Genomic DNA, 16,494 nt, shown 5'->3' on the forward strand with positions numbered 1-16,494 from the left:
GATATGACAGCGTGCCTGCCTTCTAAAACTCTCGATTGACTCTCAGGGGGTTTTGTTATATGACCGGGATTTTACGGTGAGAGTATCATCCTACACTTATGAGAGCAGAAACGGGAGCGGTAGAACACTGAAAAAGCATATCTCACTTGTTCTGCAAATAGCGAGAATGCATGCAGAATAAATTAATCCCAAAACACGGACTTAACGGCCTCTAGCTCAGAAACCGCCATTTTCAGGGTAGGCGCTCCGGTCCCCGGGCAGGAGAAGCCGAGCGGGGCTCAGGGCAGCCCGAGGCGGTGAGTCAATGCAGGCAGCGCCGGCACGCTTCAGGGTACCAACATGGCGGCGAAGCCTGCCCGCGCGGGGCACGGCAACGGCCGCCCGCCCCCTCCAGCTGTGAGTGAGAGAAGTGCTCGGCGATTGGTGGGAGGGGGAGCGGTTTTGGCGGGTGACGGGTGGTTGGTTGTCCGTCGTGCTGAGGGGAGCCGCCTTCACTTCTCTCTCCTCCCGTACCTTCTCGTCCTTTCCCGTCCCCTCTGCTCCTGTTCCCGGCGGTCTCGGTATGTCCCTGCTCCCGCCTCATCACCGGCAAAGGGGAAGGGGGCAGGAGAGGTGTAGATACCTAATACAGTGGTATTAGGTGTTAATTACCTAATACAGAAGGCTAGATTGCAGGCCTTGAGGAAGGGACTCAGGGTCGGTATATACTGTGGATCACAGGGTATGAACCTGCAGTACTGAGATACGACACGAAAGAGTATTCTTTTTGAGAATATATGACGAAGAAGGAGGTTTGAAGACCAGTGGGGGTGTTTGCTGCTTGTTAAGGGTAGGGATGGAGCAGCATAGCTGGATAGTGGAAAGCAAGGCAGTGTTTTGCTCCGTGTAAAAAAATCTGGTTTTCAAAGAAAAAACAGATGTGTTTTTTCTATGAATTTGTGTCTTTTTCATTTTACCCTGCCAAGTGATGTAAAAAGCCTGTAGTGTTTCATCAAGTGATGAAATGTGTATGTTGTAGAGAATCTGTCACTTTTTTTTTTTTTAAGTTAGACACCATCATGAGTATTAAGAGTTCTTGGTGGATGACAGTAATAAGGAACTTAGTAGAAGAATAATTAATGCTGTAAGAAATGTGAATTTTGAGATTACTCTAGCAGCTTTAGTATTTTTAAATTCTGACAATATAATTATTAGGAAGTAGCACTGAAGAAATGTAGAAAATAATGCTTGTATTCTGCAGTGCTGTGAGTCCATTGTTATGTTATGTATGTGTGTAAAACGTGTGGTTGCATACTGAGTTACTAGGCTACCAGTATCTCTTTTTGATCTGTATGTATGTTTCACAAGTAAATAAGTCACTGTTGACCTATTCGGTATAGTTTTCTTTAAATACTAATGGAATTAATATTATTAAAATAGAGTGTGTAACAACTTAATAATGATGATTTTAGTTACTTTAAATGCTGCGTACTTAAAAGCTCTAGTACTATCTTTATGGATGGTGAATTCAGTATCACAGTGGTAAATAGCTTCTCCTGCAATCTAAAGAGGGTAATAGAAGTTTTGTGTGTGTTTAACTACACCTTCTTCATAATGTCATTTGGTAAAAGTGGGCAAGCTTAGTTCTAAGAGAGCTGGAAGCCAGAATTCATGTTTGGTTGATATCCCTAATGATCTTAAACCTGTTCTTTAACTTCAGAAGGCAATGTCTTAAGATACTAGAAGAGGATTTTCCAGAACTAAATAAGAGAAGCAGTGATTTGTGTCTTATGTCAAAAGCTATGAGTATGCAAGGTAAGGCTTTTGGATCTTTATTTACAGCAATTTTGTGGTGTGCAGTATTCACTGTTAATTTATATTGTGTACGGTGTGTTAAAGACAATAGATGGTGTGGCAGATTTGATTAATGCATTGTTTATTTACTACATTTCGGGTACTTGGCAAGAACAGTCAATACCTTTCTCTTCCCCTCCTGCTGTTTTTCTCGGCAAAGCTACTGAAAAGTTTATCGTAAAAGAAGCCTCAATTTTCTGGGCTCTTTTTTCCATGAGTTGCAAAATTGTGTTGAGTACATAGTGTTTATGGATGGTTTATGAAGCTTTTTTTTTCCTCTGCTGCAGGAGTTGAGTATATGCTTTATTTTGCCTTTTTGCCTTCCCTTTCATGTGTTTATCCTGGCCTGAATGTAGCAGCAGTGTAACACAGCTAATAATGCAGATGATACCCTTATCTTTAAATGCAAGTTTTTGTAATTCCCAGATAACTTCCATATCTGTTCATCTGGACTTCTGTTCCTACATTTTTTTATTCTGCCATTACAAAAGGCATTGTCCAAATTCCTGTTGATTTGATGAATACTACCCAGAAGACTACTCTGATGATCACACGTTCCTGTTTGCCTCCTTGGTTAATGTGACAGTTAACAAGGGTCAGACCATGTGTTTCTTGTGCTTGCTTTTACAGCGCTGCATGCTGATGTGAAGGATGAAGACACGGATTTTTTGTATTTCTCTTCTGTAAAAGTAAGTCCATTTAAAGCTTTCTGTGCAGTAGTCACATTGCACAGATATAGTGGTCTGAAATAGTGGTTATCACAGGATCTTTTGCATTTTCACTGGAAGTGATTAAAGCCCAGGCTCGGGTCCCCTCTGAGGTAAGGGCCTGCCCTTGGTAACCACCTGCTCCCCAGGAAGTCTGCTAGCATTTCTCTTCATGACATGAGCCTGAGGACCGTGCATCTGATGTCCAAAGCCTGGGTTTTTGAAGGGTTTTTTTACAGTTCTCGTTAGTGTCCCACATTGCTAGCTCTGTTCCACCCTTTCCTCTGCACATAATGTGCAAGAAAGCAACTGGTGCATTTGTAAGAGTTTTGTTGGTTTGGGGTTCTGTTTTTAAATCTTTCCCTGTCAGCTCCCAGATAAAATGCCTTAAAAGATTTTTTTTAAAAACAATTTCATTTTATATAACTTGATAGTTGAGTAGCACATAACTTACAAATATATTGCTGTTTCTGCATTTAAAAAAAAAATTAGCTTGTTTGTCAATCTTCTCTGTGTTGTGAGACACTAATGCTTAATACTAATCTATATTTTGGACAAACAAATGCTTTTTTTTTTATTTTTACTTTATGCAAATGATAGGGTGTTCTATAAAGTTGAGATCTAGTCTTTATTGCAAAAGAAAAGTCTTATTTATTTAGGCCCTGTCATTAAACTTTACTGTAAAAATAAGTTGTAATCAGGTTCGGTAATGCAATGCATTAGAAGTTTTGCGTAGCAGTGGAAAAAAGACTAAGAACAAAAAGGAAAGCAGCGTTCCTTTTACTAGGAACACTTGTCATTTACCACAAAGATCCACTGATGGCTACAGAGCTTCAGATTGGAAAGTGTGTTCTTACACCTCTCACTGCTCAATTCAACAACACTTGTTTTGAAGCTTGGTCTCACTGAAATAGTGGGGGAGGTCCTGATGGTGAAAAGAGTCTTAGAGATAATTTTTTACTGGGTTTGGATTTAACCTTGTGTTTGAACTTGCTTTGTTTTTCCCCTTTGAATTTAGACAAAAACTGATTTTAAACTTGGGCTGTGTGGTGGCAACTTGCAAAGGCAAGCAAGGTAAACCTTTATTAATTCAACTGTGTTTTGTGTGTTTAGGTGTGGGGGAGGACTTGACCAAACAAGCAAATCTGGGTGTTTCTCTTGGGATGATTTTTTTTTCCCCCAAATGTGTTGTTTAAGCTTTACTAATGTCTTCTTGGTCTGGGTGCCTAGTACTGTGGGAGAATGACTTGCTTGACACTTGAGTACAAATAACATTCCATTGAAAGGCAGTGTTACAGATCTGTTCTATAAAGGATCTGTTCTGCACAGATCTGTTCTGTAGCCATCAGGAGCACAAACAGAGCACAGGAAGAACAAGGCAGTGCTCTCTTGCTGTAATTACACTGGCTTAGGTAGACTGCTCTTGGGAGAGTCTTGATAGCCACTTAGATCCCTGCATATGTTGAAGAAGAGCAGGTATGGGTGACCATACAGCAGAATTAAGAGCCTACTAACAGATTGTTAGTAGATGGTTTTAGTCTGTGATCTGTCATGTATTCTAAAGATCTTAACAGCCAACTCAGTGTCTGATGGGATATCTAAAAGAAAATATTTGGGCAACGAATGAAAAATGCATCATGGAATGTTAATAGTCATGGGTTTAACTCACTGAGGATAAAATTCACTACCACCTACTAGGGTTTTGTTCAGCTTTGTTAAGATTGTCAGACGAAAAAACAGTTACTAAAGATGAATTTGCAATGCTGCTAGTGAAAAGGAAACTTTGAAAAGCAAGCTATCTGTAGTATATTGCAGTGTGAATTCTACTGTGTCAAAAACAAAGGTGTGTATATATTTAATGACAGATTTTTAAATACTCAAATTATGTCTTAAAGTATTTGTAGGGAGTTTTGGTATTTTATTTAAAAAGTGTAGGTTTTCTCCTTAAAGTTTTGTTTTGCAGGCCCTTCGATCACGATACTGGAGACAGAAATGTTAAGCACCTGGTCTCTTCAAATGGTGGGCTGAAGGATAAACCAGCTGTAGCTCCATCAGCAAACACGGTGTGTTAATATGGAATTTCCTTATGTTCTCAACTCATTATTTTTGTATATGCATAGTTAATAGTTCTGTATATGCATATGCACTTCTTAAAACACAAAACCCTGCAGCCTTAGTAGTTATATGCTATTATTCTGTTCTAGAATTGAGGTACTGCTGCAGTGTAAGTAAAATAACTTGGCAAAATATAATGCAGCTCAAACACAAACAGATCATAGCATAGGAGTTCTAGTGTATTCAGCTGGCTGTGAAACTGTATTTTCACAGAATGGTAGGGTTTGGAAGGGACCTCTGGAAGCCATCTAGTCCAGCCCTCCTCCCACAGCAGATTCACCTAAGGCAGGTTACACAGGAACACATCCAGGCGGGTTTTGAAAGCCTCCAGAGAAGGAGACTCCACAGCCTCCCTGGGCAGCCTGCTCCAGTGCTCCATCACCCTCATAAGAAAGAAGTTTTTCCTGATGCTGAGGTGGAACTTCCTCTTTCCAGTTTGTGCCTATTGCCCCTCGTCCTATTGCTAGGCATTACTAAAAAGAGACCAGCCCCATCCTCTTGACATCCACCATTAGCTTCTCTTAAAAGAGGGCTGAGGGGACACAATAGTTGTGTTGGGGGCTTTTTTTCTTTCTTCTTACATTCAAGATAGCTGCAAGGCTCATACGACCCGTCCATAAAGTAGTCATTGAGGGAAACGGGGTTGCTGGACAAATGGTTCTCTGTTGAAACATGCCATTAAGTTTTCTAACCTGATCTTCTGGAATGACATTAGTGAAATTTTAGGCCAGGTGATCTAATGTGGTGGATATTTTTAAATGGCAGAGTAAAATGGGAATGGGTGATAGCTCCTGTACCAGTCCTGCTTTCTTCTGTGGAGCTTGATCTGTACAGTTACTTCGAAAGAAGTGTAACTTGGGTGGTTTTGTTACAGTGCCCATTAGAGTTTAGGAATCATTTTCTTTTCTGAACATTTTTATTAAAAGGCTATTTGAATAAAGCCGTAACGTGTTTTCTTAAACTTCAATATATTATTGTTGGCAAAGATGTTGAGATGCATTAATTGGAAGGTTGTTCTGGAGTTGAAGGTGACAAAAAATATCATTAATAAGCTCCATAATGATGTGTGTGACTAACAGGTCTCTACCAGGTTGTAGGCAGCACTTCGTTTCACTTACACCAATGTCTGGTCAGAGGCAGAATTATTTCAGGGTTTTGAACTCTTAAGTTTTCTCCTTAACACTAATGAGTAACCCTTCAGAAATTTGAGGTGTTTGCATGTTAAGTTGCCTTTTGACAAGCTGAACTGATTGCCTAGTAGTGACAGACTTACACAGCACCATCTCTGCCTTTTTGGGGCATCCCCAGCTGATGATGTTCTCATTTTGCTTCAGTAAAATACCAGTATTCTGAACGCTGGCTTTAGTGCTGCCACTGACAAAATAATACGTTTCTGTATGTGTGTTTGCTTCTGTGCTGAGTCATACGCAGGTATTTTGTTGTCTTTTCTTGCATCAGCATAACACTGGGAGCTTATCACATTTATTTATTTCTGTTGGTTTTCCCCAAATGGTGTTTCTAAATATTCTACTTTTTTTCTGGGCTGCAGTACCCACTCTTCAATCTTGCACGTTTTCTTTGTTCTGCATTAGTAACTTGATACTGCTTTTCCTTCACATACTCTTTTCATTTGTTTTTTTTTGTGTATGCAAATAAATTTAATGTGTTTAACAAAGAAATGTTTCAGAAATATTACAGTGTAAATTTTCTCAGTGTCATTTGGGTGAGATAAGTCTTGTGGACCTGTTGGCAGCTATAGAGCTGCTTGTAGCCATATACAGATTACATTGGTAACCCATATCAAGTGCCTCTGTCAAAATGGCAAACAGGTATAGCCCATCTTGTCTTCTAGTCATCCAAGCAACTTTATTTTCATTGGCAAATGTTTCCCCAGGACAAGAAAACTATGGAAGATATTGATGAAGCTTTGTTCATAGCTGTTGGTAATCTCAGCCACTTATATTATGCAGATGGGGTGAGTGAAGATAAGTTAAATAAATAATGAAATACTGAATCCTAGCCCTCTGTGAAGCTTTTTGTTATGAGTAGTCGCACATTGACATGCTATCTAAACATGCTTTTACTGCCTTCATTTTGACATCTCTTTTGTCCTTTAACTGTTTGTGCTACTTCTGTGAATATACAGGTTTAAACTCCAGACTGTAGTCTCGAGTTTATGGACTACAGGAGTGCTCTGTAAAAGGAGTATGTGAGTCTATGCATAATTTAAAGTTAACAGGTCAATCCATATATTTTAACAGAACCATATATAAGTCAGTCTTTAAGTATTGAGCTTATGTTTCCTTGGATCAGGGTAAAATTCAGCATTTGTTTTTGCTCTAGCAACTGTGCTAACTTTCTAATTTTCACAAATTTCCTTCTGGATTTACCTTCTGGGTTTAAAAGTGGAAAAGAAATTGTATGAGCAACAGAAGTAATAATTTTAACAGACACAATATGCAAAACATGTAAATCAAGTAATGCATTCTTGTGCACAGTATAAAATAAAAGAAGACTCCTAAGATACTGGATAATGGTGTTAACAGATTTTACTGCGTAACCTATGAACTTCATCAATGATAATTATTGTATTTAAACTTGAGTTCTTACTAAATATGCTGTTGAAAAGCTTGCAGTTCTGTCTGTTCCATTTATTTATATTTTACATGTATTCTAAGATAACCAGAAGTGTTTTATGATCTAAAAGCTTAAAGCAAATCCATTGTAATCGGTGTGGCCTGAAGTGTCCTTAAAACCTGGTTGCCATTGCCTTTGTAACTTGTTTTGTTGCAGTGGCTGATCTGTCTACTAAGGAAAGTTATGTTAAAAACCTGATAAATGCACTAGAAGCATTTTTTAAAAACCTACCATTTCAGCGGCTCTAGTATAATAATAACTCATGCATACAGCTGTGGTCTTCCAACAGCTTTTGAACAAAGACTGAGAATTAGCAAAGCAGTATTGCATTACTGAGGTTTTTTTGTCTCTTATCTCTTCATTAAACGTAACTATAGTGGCCAAACTGATGTTTAGCAGGAGGAGGAATTTTTTTATTTTTTTTTTTTTTTTTAAGCTCACAATTTTAAAAACTAGCAGATCTTGGCATGATAGTTATCTGTGTATGGTGCTGTCATAGAATGTCAAGTAAGGAAAGTGAGGCAATGGACCCAGGTAGACTTGGTTCTTGCCTTACAGACCTAAAACTTCACCTGACAGGAGGACCCAGGCAGTGTGAGCGAACTGGAGGTTGGAGAAAACAAAGGGATTTAACAGCTAGAATTGATCTAAGTGTCACTCTTATGTGGTTCAGTGTCATTGTGCTGCAGTTTTGGTCACTGTCTCAGTTTTCTGTTCAGCATTTTTAAAATTTTAATGTGGGAAGAATAATAATGGATAATGTAATAATAAATGCATGTTTATTGATTACTGTACGAAACAGACGCTGAAATATTTGGAATTGAAAGTGAAGGAGGAAGGAGACAAAGTTGCAGAAACAGCAAATAGAACATTTGATGAACTTATTACTTCTCTCCACTTCAGGTAGTAATCTGTTTTGTAGGATGGCAGGGGTGAGCTATTTTTATCAAGGAGTTGTTTCTAATTCAGATGGAAGAATGGAATTTTATTTAGAATTCTTTTTTGTAGCAGTATTTTGTAACAACCCGCCTTCAGTTATTGTGCAACACTCTTGCCCTTTCATGGTGCCATTTTGGAGCTGTTTTGCACGGCTGGAAAACACTAGCTTATGCAGCCTCTTCTCTTTAAAGAAAAACAAAATCAGTCTTCATGGTGTTAGCTTTCTGAAATAACTCAGTTTTGAGTGTTTTTTGATGCTGCAGTTAGTAGATGATCAGTTTAAGAGCAAGAATAACTTTTTTAAATTTAAATTTTATTTTCTGCAAATTTTCAAGCCAATAGAAGCCCGAGGACACTGCTTCTTCATTTTCAAAAATATTTGTATCTTCAGATTTAAGGGGGAGGGGTTGTCAAAACTTAGGATTCCAGAAAAGCTTCTGAAAGGGGGATCTGATATCTTCGTAGACTACTGTAAAATCCAACTGGTTAGTTTCCAGTTGGGTGTGTATGGAAACATGAGGAGGCTTGAATGGGAGAGCACTTTAAACATCCAAACAAAGTGACTTTTCAGTGTGAACTCTTTAACTTCTGTGGTTTCTCTGATTAAGTGGGTTTTCTGTGCTTTCTACTCCTCAACCTTTGAGGAAAATGATATTTCACAGTGAGATGTGTCTACTTGGGACTGTGGAGTAAATGGCTATTGTGTATTTTAGTTGAAGATTGTATGGCTGACTGCTCAGTAAATTCTAAAAACAATTTTTTTAATACAGGAAGAAGAAATTGTGTGCAGAGTTAGAAAACAGCATCAACAGCTGCAGTACTGGTATTGCAAAAGCCAAGGAGGTCATTGAAGAGAAGAAAAGGTGCTTGATTAGTGCCATTAGGATTGCAGAGGAATTAAAAATTACACCTTCTGCAAGAACCTATTGTGACCTTGCTCAGGTAGTTACATTCTTGCACTGTGAAGTAATTTATTTTTAATGGATATATTCAAATTTGGATGGAAAGTTTCTGTGATCTACCTTTCAGTTTGCTGACTTCAGTAGAGAGATTTTTGGAGTTGTGTATTCTTACGGCACCTCTTCACACACACAATTTGTATTCGGTCTTGGTCACAAATTAGGGTCTGGTGACTGTTGTGAAACAAAAAAGATGGTCCTTGCCTTGAACAGCTTGCTTTCTGAAACAGCAAGTGGAGGAGGAGGACAGGAGGACTGTGTCACTCGCTGTACTGACCAGTGAAAGGGAAGTGATGCCGGTACTTCGGAAGTCTCCAAGCATTTCCCATTCCAGAGCTCTCCAACCTTCTCATTGAACTACTCCAGAATCAGTAGCCATGCTTTCCTGATCCTCTTGGTTCCAGGCCTTGACTTCCATTTTTCCTCCCCATCATACCTGCTGTCCATAGAAACCCACGCTACTTAGAATCAGAGAATCCTTGCCATGTTGTATCAGACCAAAAGCCCATCCTGTTAAGTCTCTTGTCTCTGACAACAGAGAGGAAAAGATGCTCAGAGGCAGAATCTAAGAACCTGGGCATTCAGTGAACATAGGAATTTGAAGGTTAAGGATTTCACAATTGGTAGGATACATTACGATCATTAAGTAAATCTTACCTCCTTTTGTCATGACCTTGCGTAACACTTCTTGAATGTCCTCATAATGCGTGTGGCAACGTGCATGTGTGTGTACATATGTACATTATGTATATGTATTCATGTGCAGTGGCAGCAAGTTCCACATTTTAATAATTAAAATGAAGTGTATATAAAATGACTCCATGTCCTTTCTAATGTGCTACCAAGTTATTTCATTTGGAGCCTCTGTAGTCCTTACATTGAAAAAAACAGGTGAATAATTGGTCTCATCATTCTTTGAAGTAGTGTGATTTTTAGACTGTCTTGTTCCCTGCATCCATTTGTCACTTTCCATATGAAGAAACTTAAGTCTTTCTCATCTGACCCAAAAAAAGAAGACTGATCCCTCCTTTTTTTTTTTGTGTCATTTGACTCCATCTTGCCCAGTGTGACTTCAGGGAGATGGCGCAGATCCCTGTCATCCCATAGGCCTACCTTCTTTCTTAGAAATCACCTTCTCAGTAGCCCTTCATACAAAAGGAAAATCTGACTCCTGCTTTCGTTGACATGCTAACATTACAAAATCCCCAACCAGTAGGTCTTAGCAATGTAGGAAGACATTATTGAGAATTGGCTGTTAAGGTATAAACTCCTTTTACTTGTTTTTCTGTAAAATTTAAAGACGTCACTGTGGCTTTGTCATGTTGCAGGTAATAGGTGCCTGTATAATGCTTTTTCTGTAGAAGCTAAGACTGTATTTCTTAATTTCAGGTTATTTATAATTTAAAGTTGCCAGTTGAGGCTGAGCTCTCAAGAGTGGACAGTTTGAAAGAAAAAATATCTCCAAGGTAAATGACTGGAGTGGGAGGTAAATGGATGCACTGGTTATCTTACTTACAGAAACTGTTCATCTAACAGTTAAACAGCAGAAATGGAGCTGCTTCACTTGGATTTTGCTGAAATGCTAGTTCAGATTTATATAAACCCACCACTAACTGCAGTAGCTTTCACCTGAGGCATCACGGAGAAAGCACATACAGTTTGCTGCTGTGTAAACAAATATATATGAATTTTTAAAAATTCTTGACAGACTTCTGCTACTTCTAAAATTCATTTCCTTCACTTACAAGTATTAATGGCTTTGGGTTGGGTTTGGTTTTTTTTTAATGAGTGTTTCTTGCCTTCAGGAAAGACTTAAATGCTTTTTGGGGAATTGATGTCTAAGAAGAATTTGTGGACAATCCCAGTTACCATGTCTCACTCACTGGAAGTGATAAATACAATTTTTATGCCAGAAATTAGTAAGAAAATGTGTCACAGCTGTGGTGCCACTGACCTTATGCAGCTTGGTCATAAGGCTGGTCACAGTAATGTTAGTGTTTAAAGGTCCCATTCAGGACCAGTGAAGGAGGGGCAGAACAGAGATGGTATTAGACTGGAACATCTTGGGGATCACATTATATTGAAATAACAATGTACATGGAGCCACTCTGGGCCGTAGTGGTGCCATAGTTGTGTGCCATCAGGTTCTGCCACAGAGGTGTGAAGCTCAGAAATGATTACTTGAGTGCAAAATGTCAAGTTACCATAGAATCATTGGAAAAAGACCCTTAAAACATTGAGTCTGACTGTTAACCTAGTATTACCAGGTGCACCACTGAACCATGTCCCTAAGCACCATGTCTATGTGTTTCTTAAATCACAGAATCATAATGATTTGGATTGGAAGTGACCTTTAAAGGTCATCTAATCTAACCCATGGGCAGTATGCAGGAACATCTTCAACTCAGTTGGGTTGCTCAGAGTCCTGTCCAACCTGACCTTGAATGTTTCCAGGGGTGGGGCATCTACCAGCTCTCTGGGCAACCTGTTGCAGTGTTTCAGCACCCTCATTGTAAAAAATGTCTTCCTTGTATCTTGTGTGAATCTGCTTTCATTTAGTTTAAAACCATTACCCGTCGTCCTGATGCTGCAGACCCTGTTTAGAGGTCTGTCCTCATCTTCTTTACAAGTACTGAAAGGCTGCTGGGAGTACTGCAGGTCTCCCCAAAACATTCTCCAGGCTAATGAGCCCTAGCTCTCTCAGCCAGATGTCTCTAAGGATGGCCACTTAACCGCTTTCCTGGGGAGCCTCTTCCAATGCTTGACAAAGTTATGGCTCTTCCTGTCATATGTTAGTTGAGTCATTAGACTATGGATAAAGGAATCTTTAAAATCATCTTTTAGTAAACTTAGTGACTTGGTAGGTAGGACCTGTTTTGCAGATGTCAGTTGTGAATGAGAATTTCTGAGAGGCCTAAGTGCACAATGGCAAACTCTCCTAACCTACAAGAAAGCTAAAACATGACAAAATCAGATTTGCTTGCAGTCAAAGACCTTTTAAGAACTTGAACAAAATGGGGGAAAAAGAGATCTGAGGAGGGAAAGTATAAAGGCCTCACATGTTGGTGCCACTCCAAAAAATGCCAAAGGTGAAAAAATTGGAACTATTTGCCAATTGAGGCAGGAGTTGAGGCACATTCTATAGACATACAGTACAGTAGAAGAAAGGGTGGATAAGTTCTTGAAGACGTGGGTAGGGGAAGAAAAGATGGGGCTGTTGATCCTGCTTATACTTCAGTTTTCACAAATCATTCATTATAATGGGACAGGAAAGCTGAGAATTCAATTGAATGAAGTTATATTTAGAGTTTTTTGTTCTTCTGGACTGTTGGAGAGTTCTCCAAGCAGAATAATTCATTGAACTAAACTGGGTTTAGGTGTGAAAATTCGGCGATTGAGTATTGGAGTACTCTCCACATGAGAGAGAAAGCAGAAGGCAAGGGAGTTTTTAAGTATGAATGTGAAAATAAATGAGTAGCCAAATCTGTTGTTAGTAGGAGTGGAAGAATGAAATTGGAGTAGGCAATTAATCTCATAGTTGGTCCCTCTATGAATATTGTCCTGAAAAATATCATAGATCTCAAACTATCAGAGTGTTTCAGACATTCATGTCACATTCTGTAATGTTTCTTCTCTTCTTTTGAGATTCTTGCTAAACACTGATGAAATCACATCTTTGTTGGCAAATTTGGGCAAGATTGAATGGGGAACAGGAGAGCAGTAAGTATTTTTTTAATAAAGAGGATAGGTACGGTAACTTACATGTTCTTCCAAAGGTTAAATATTTTTTGGAGATTAAATATAAAAATATCTTGGAGATTAAATATAAAAATATATTTAATGTAATAATAAATGTGCTTTGGCATTTTTAAGGGTATAGTGAATCAAAGCAAAACTTCAGATGCTGATATTTGCATCAGCATTCCAGTTAACTCAGTTAGTCTTCCAGTTCTGACTTTTCAGTTTTACGTGTGTTTCACCCAACTATACTTCACAGTATCATTAAGTTATCAAGATTTTTTTATTCTGTGTGCTTTTCAGGTTTGGCTGGTGTTTAATGATACAATCACAGAATCATTTAGCTTGGAAGAGACCTTTGAGATTATGAATTCCAACAGCTAACATAGCACTGCCAAGTCCACCACAAAACCATGTCACTAAGAACCATGTCTGCATATTCCTAGTACATGTAGCAGAGATGTTGATCATTTCCGTGTGTAAAAAGTTAATGATATAAATGTCAATAAAATCAACAGCAAATACTGAAATTTATAGTGTTTCCACCTCGCAGTCTAAATACGGATTGCATCAGATGCCAAAAGAAATTACTTAACATGAACCAGAAAAAAACTTTCATTTTTTAAATTACAACTGCTTTTATTTTATTAGTCCTGTTATTAACTTTTCCCTGCAGTCTTTGACAAAAAACTTGAGAAAAATGGAGTGGAGTCGCTGTTAGAGCTGTCGTAGTTAGTGCTGGTTATGTTAAGAAAGGCTTACTGCATTGTGTAATACTTTAAAAACCTGTAGATTACAGTGAAGAGTAACTGTTAGCACAAAAGCATCTGACATGCCTTTTGTTTTTAACATTAACTATTTATCACATTAACATTTTTTTAAAATACTTTGTATTTGTTCTGTGGTGTCTGATCATTTAAGCAGGGGTACTTCCTTTTTCGGTTTCGGAAATCACATTACTGTTTTTGTTGTCTTGTTATTCAAAACCGTAACAGTTTATTTCAACCAGCTCTTGGTTTCTTATCATGGTTTCATATTCTTAAAAAAACCTCTGCTTTGGCTCATGTGCTTTTCTGAAAACAGGCTGAGTTATGTTAATTGGTCTCTATATAAATGTTTTCCCAAATATAGTGAAGATAATGGACAACACACTCTCATCTTTGATAACGAAGAAACGCCAGGCTGTGATACTCAATCATCTGTAGACAATATGTTTCCAGTACTTGACAGAGAAAGTAAAATAAAGGATCTTGAAAATAAACTCCATGTTTACAGAATGAAAAATACTCAACCACAAGAAACAGTTCCTATGACACATGATCAGAGAATTCCTGCTCTACACAAGGCTCCATCCAGCCCTGATGTCATAATAGAAGAAATACTTGAAGACAACCTGGAAAGTAAGTTTCTTAATACCTGATGCTTTCAATCCTCCATTGTCAAGCATGATGTTATTGATGTCATTCTTATTAGGATGTGTATTTGTAGTTGTCCTCAGCTCATATGAATTCCTTAATGATGCTTGTATTTTCCTTTCTCATCCTTTGAGGTAGCATCATTTCTTTTTTGTCCTCCTTCAGCTTAGCTAGCAGTAACTTTTTCAGAAGTTCTCTCAAAGAAGGGTCCTAAGTTCCTGTGTTTGCATGGATGATACTCTTTGACTTCTGGTTATTACAGGTCCCTCTCATAGTTTCTGCTGGAGAATGCTTTTCTGGCAGTTCTCATGGCTTCCTGGATTGTCTCCCAGGTCATTGTCCTAAATCGATTAACAATAACTGAGCGTGTTGGGTTTTCCACGGACTGTATTAGAAGGTAGCTAACAGGTCCAGGAAGTGATCCTTCCCCTCTGTTAGGCTTTAGTGAGACTGAATCTGGTGTACTGTGTCCATTTTTGGACCCTGCAGTACTGAAAGTCACTGTCACACTGGAGTGTGTCTGGAAGAGCCAACGAGGCTGATGTCCAGGAGGTGCTCAGGGATAGGGCTGTAGGAAGAAGCTGGAACAAGGAAATTCCAATGAGATAATAGAAAGGGAGTAGATTGATGCATCCCACAGAATAATTAAGATGCTTTGACTTCAGAGTGTTCTATGTCCACAGCATAGCTCGAAAATCCCTATGATTAGTAATGCTTGGGGAGGGTGAGAGTAGGGGTGGTGCGAGAGTAATTGTAGTAGCATGCAGCAGTGACCAAGGTGAAGTAAATTTCAGAGCTTGGGCACAGCTGTCTAAAATAGCATATTGCAGAATCCCAGTGGACTTCACAGAACCTTTGGCAGAACAAAATTCCTTCAAACTCCAATGTTAACGTGAGTTCTGCATATCTGAATCTAAGAGTGTTTACTGAGTTTTGTAACCTTGGCACGTGGGCTGGCTGGGTGCATGTAGTCACTGTGTATTTGTCTGTTCGGGTCACATCAGATAAGAGAGTTTTTGCCTTTGCGGTGCCCTTACAATGTTTTCTTCCAATGTAAATTTTGTATTTTCAATGTAATGTCTCTTTACTGTGTTTTTTGCTTTACTGCATATGAAAAATTACTTAGCTAACCTATGTCATTAAACTTTTCTCCTAAAACAATAAAGAAACAGTGTTTCCTACAGAATATCTTGCTGATGAACAGAAGAATCTCTTCAAGAAGGAATCTCCTTTTCAACACCAAGCTGGTTAGTGATTTTCCTAGCTGGTAAATGGTTTTGTTTCCTAGAAAGGACCCATCCTCTAAGTAGTGAGAGCAGATACTGGAATTTGTTGGAGAGTTGGACATGTATGTTAGCATTCTAGTTGGGATCAAAGTGTACTAGGAAGCAGATCTCTGACTGTCCCTAGTCAGCATATATTTGCTCACGTGTAAGAGCAGGCTTGGAGCATATGAATTGATTTCCTTCCAGTTAAAATTGGTCTGGGAGGTGTTTACAGTGCAGAAGCCATTCTTGGCACCAGTAGTTTTGCTCTGCCTGGTTTGCTTTCCTTGTTAATGTAAAGTGTACACTGTCTTTTAAGATTTGCCATAAAACCACTTATTTGGAAGATTCAATACAGGAAGACCCAGGCAACTTTCAGAAACTCAACACTGGTGGTGTTTCTGAACACCTGGCAGATATTTAGCATAATGATAGCAGTGCTTGCTGAGAAGTGGCACCTGCTTCTTAGATCAGTAGTTTATATACTGGCTTTTGAATTGTCATCTTGTTCTTCCTCCACCTATGGTTTGCTGAATTGTGGATGAACAGATAAATGTACAAAACAGAGTGATTTAAGGAAATAAGTTACTTCCGTCAGAAATTCTGTAGGCACATTTTGTGCAGTGTTGTTGAATTTAAGTGGTAATAAAAGATGAAAAGTAGAGACTACAGTATTGGGAAGGAAAGAAACTGACTTAAGAATTTGACAGATGTAGAAGCACTGCTGCAAGAAGACCTGACTCAATCAATCTAGGACACAACATCAGTGAAGAGGAAAGATTAAGGAAAGTGCATTGGTTTTGTTTGGTTTGATTTGAGGTTTTTGTTTAGGGTTTTTTTTGTTTGGTTTTTTTTAACCTCAAGAGTCATATAAATGCTCTTTCCC

General features: G+C 38.6%; 1 protein-coding gene across 1 annotated transcript in view; it reads left to right on the forward strand.

Moving 5' to 3' along the window:
• Window positions 1-339: 339 nt before the first annotated feature.
• RNF17 (ring finger protein 17) overlaps window positions 340-16,494 on the forward strand; it is a 50,100-nt gene continuing 33,945 nt past the window's right edge. The window contains exons 1-12 of the mRNA XM_008938290.1: window positions 340-560; window positions 1,700-1,794; window positions 2,464-2,522; window positions 3,559-3,614; window positions 4,504-4,603; window positions 6,550-6,630; window positions 8,095-8,195; window positions 9,002-9,173; window positions 10,580-10,656; window positions 12,836-12,910; window positions 14,060-14,104; window positions 14,285-14,328. Of these exons, the coding sequence (XP_008936538.1) occupies window positions 340-560; window positions 1,700-1,794; window positions 2,464-2,522; window positions 3,559-3,614; window positions 4,504-4,603; window positions 6,550-6,630; window positions 8,095-8,195; window positions 9,002-9,173; window positions 10,580-10,656; window positions 12,836-12,910; window positions 14,060-14,104; window positions 14,285-14,328 (1,126 nt within the window). The remainder of the gene's footprint in view (window positions 561-1,699; window positions 1,795-2,463; window positions 2,523-3,558; window positions 3,615-4,503; window positions 4,604-6,549; window positions 6,631-8,094; window positions 8,196-9,001; window positions 9,174-10,579; window positions 10,657-12,835; window positions 12,911-14,059; window positions 14,105-14,284; window positions 14,329-16,494) is intronic.

The sequence above is a fragment of the Merops nubicus genome, unplaced genomic scaffold (assembly GCF_000691845.1).
Source record: "Merops nubicus isolate BGI_N331 unplaced genomic scaffold, ASM69184v1 scaffold9074, whole genome shotgun sequence".
Classification (NCBI taxonomy): Eukaryota; Metazoa; Chordata; class Aves; order Coraciiformes; family Meropidae; genus Merops; species Merops nubicus.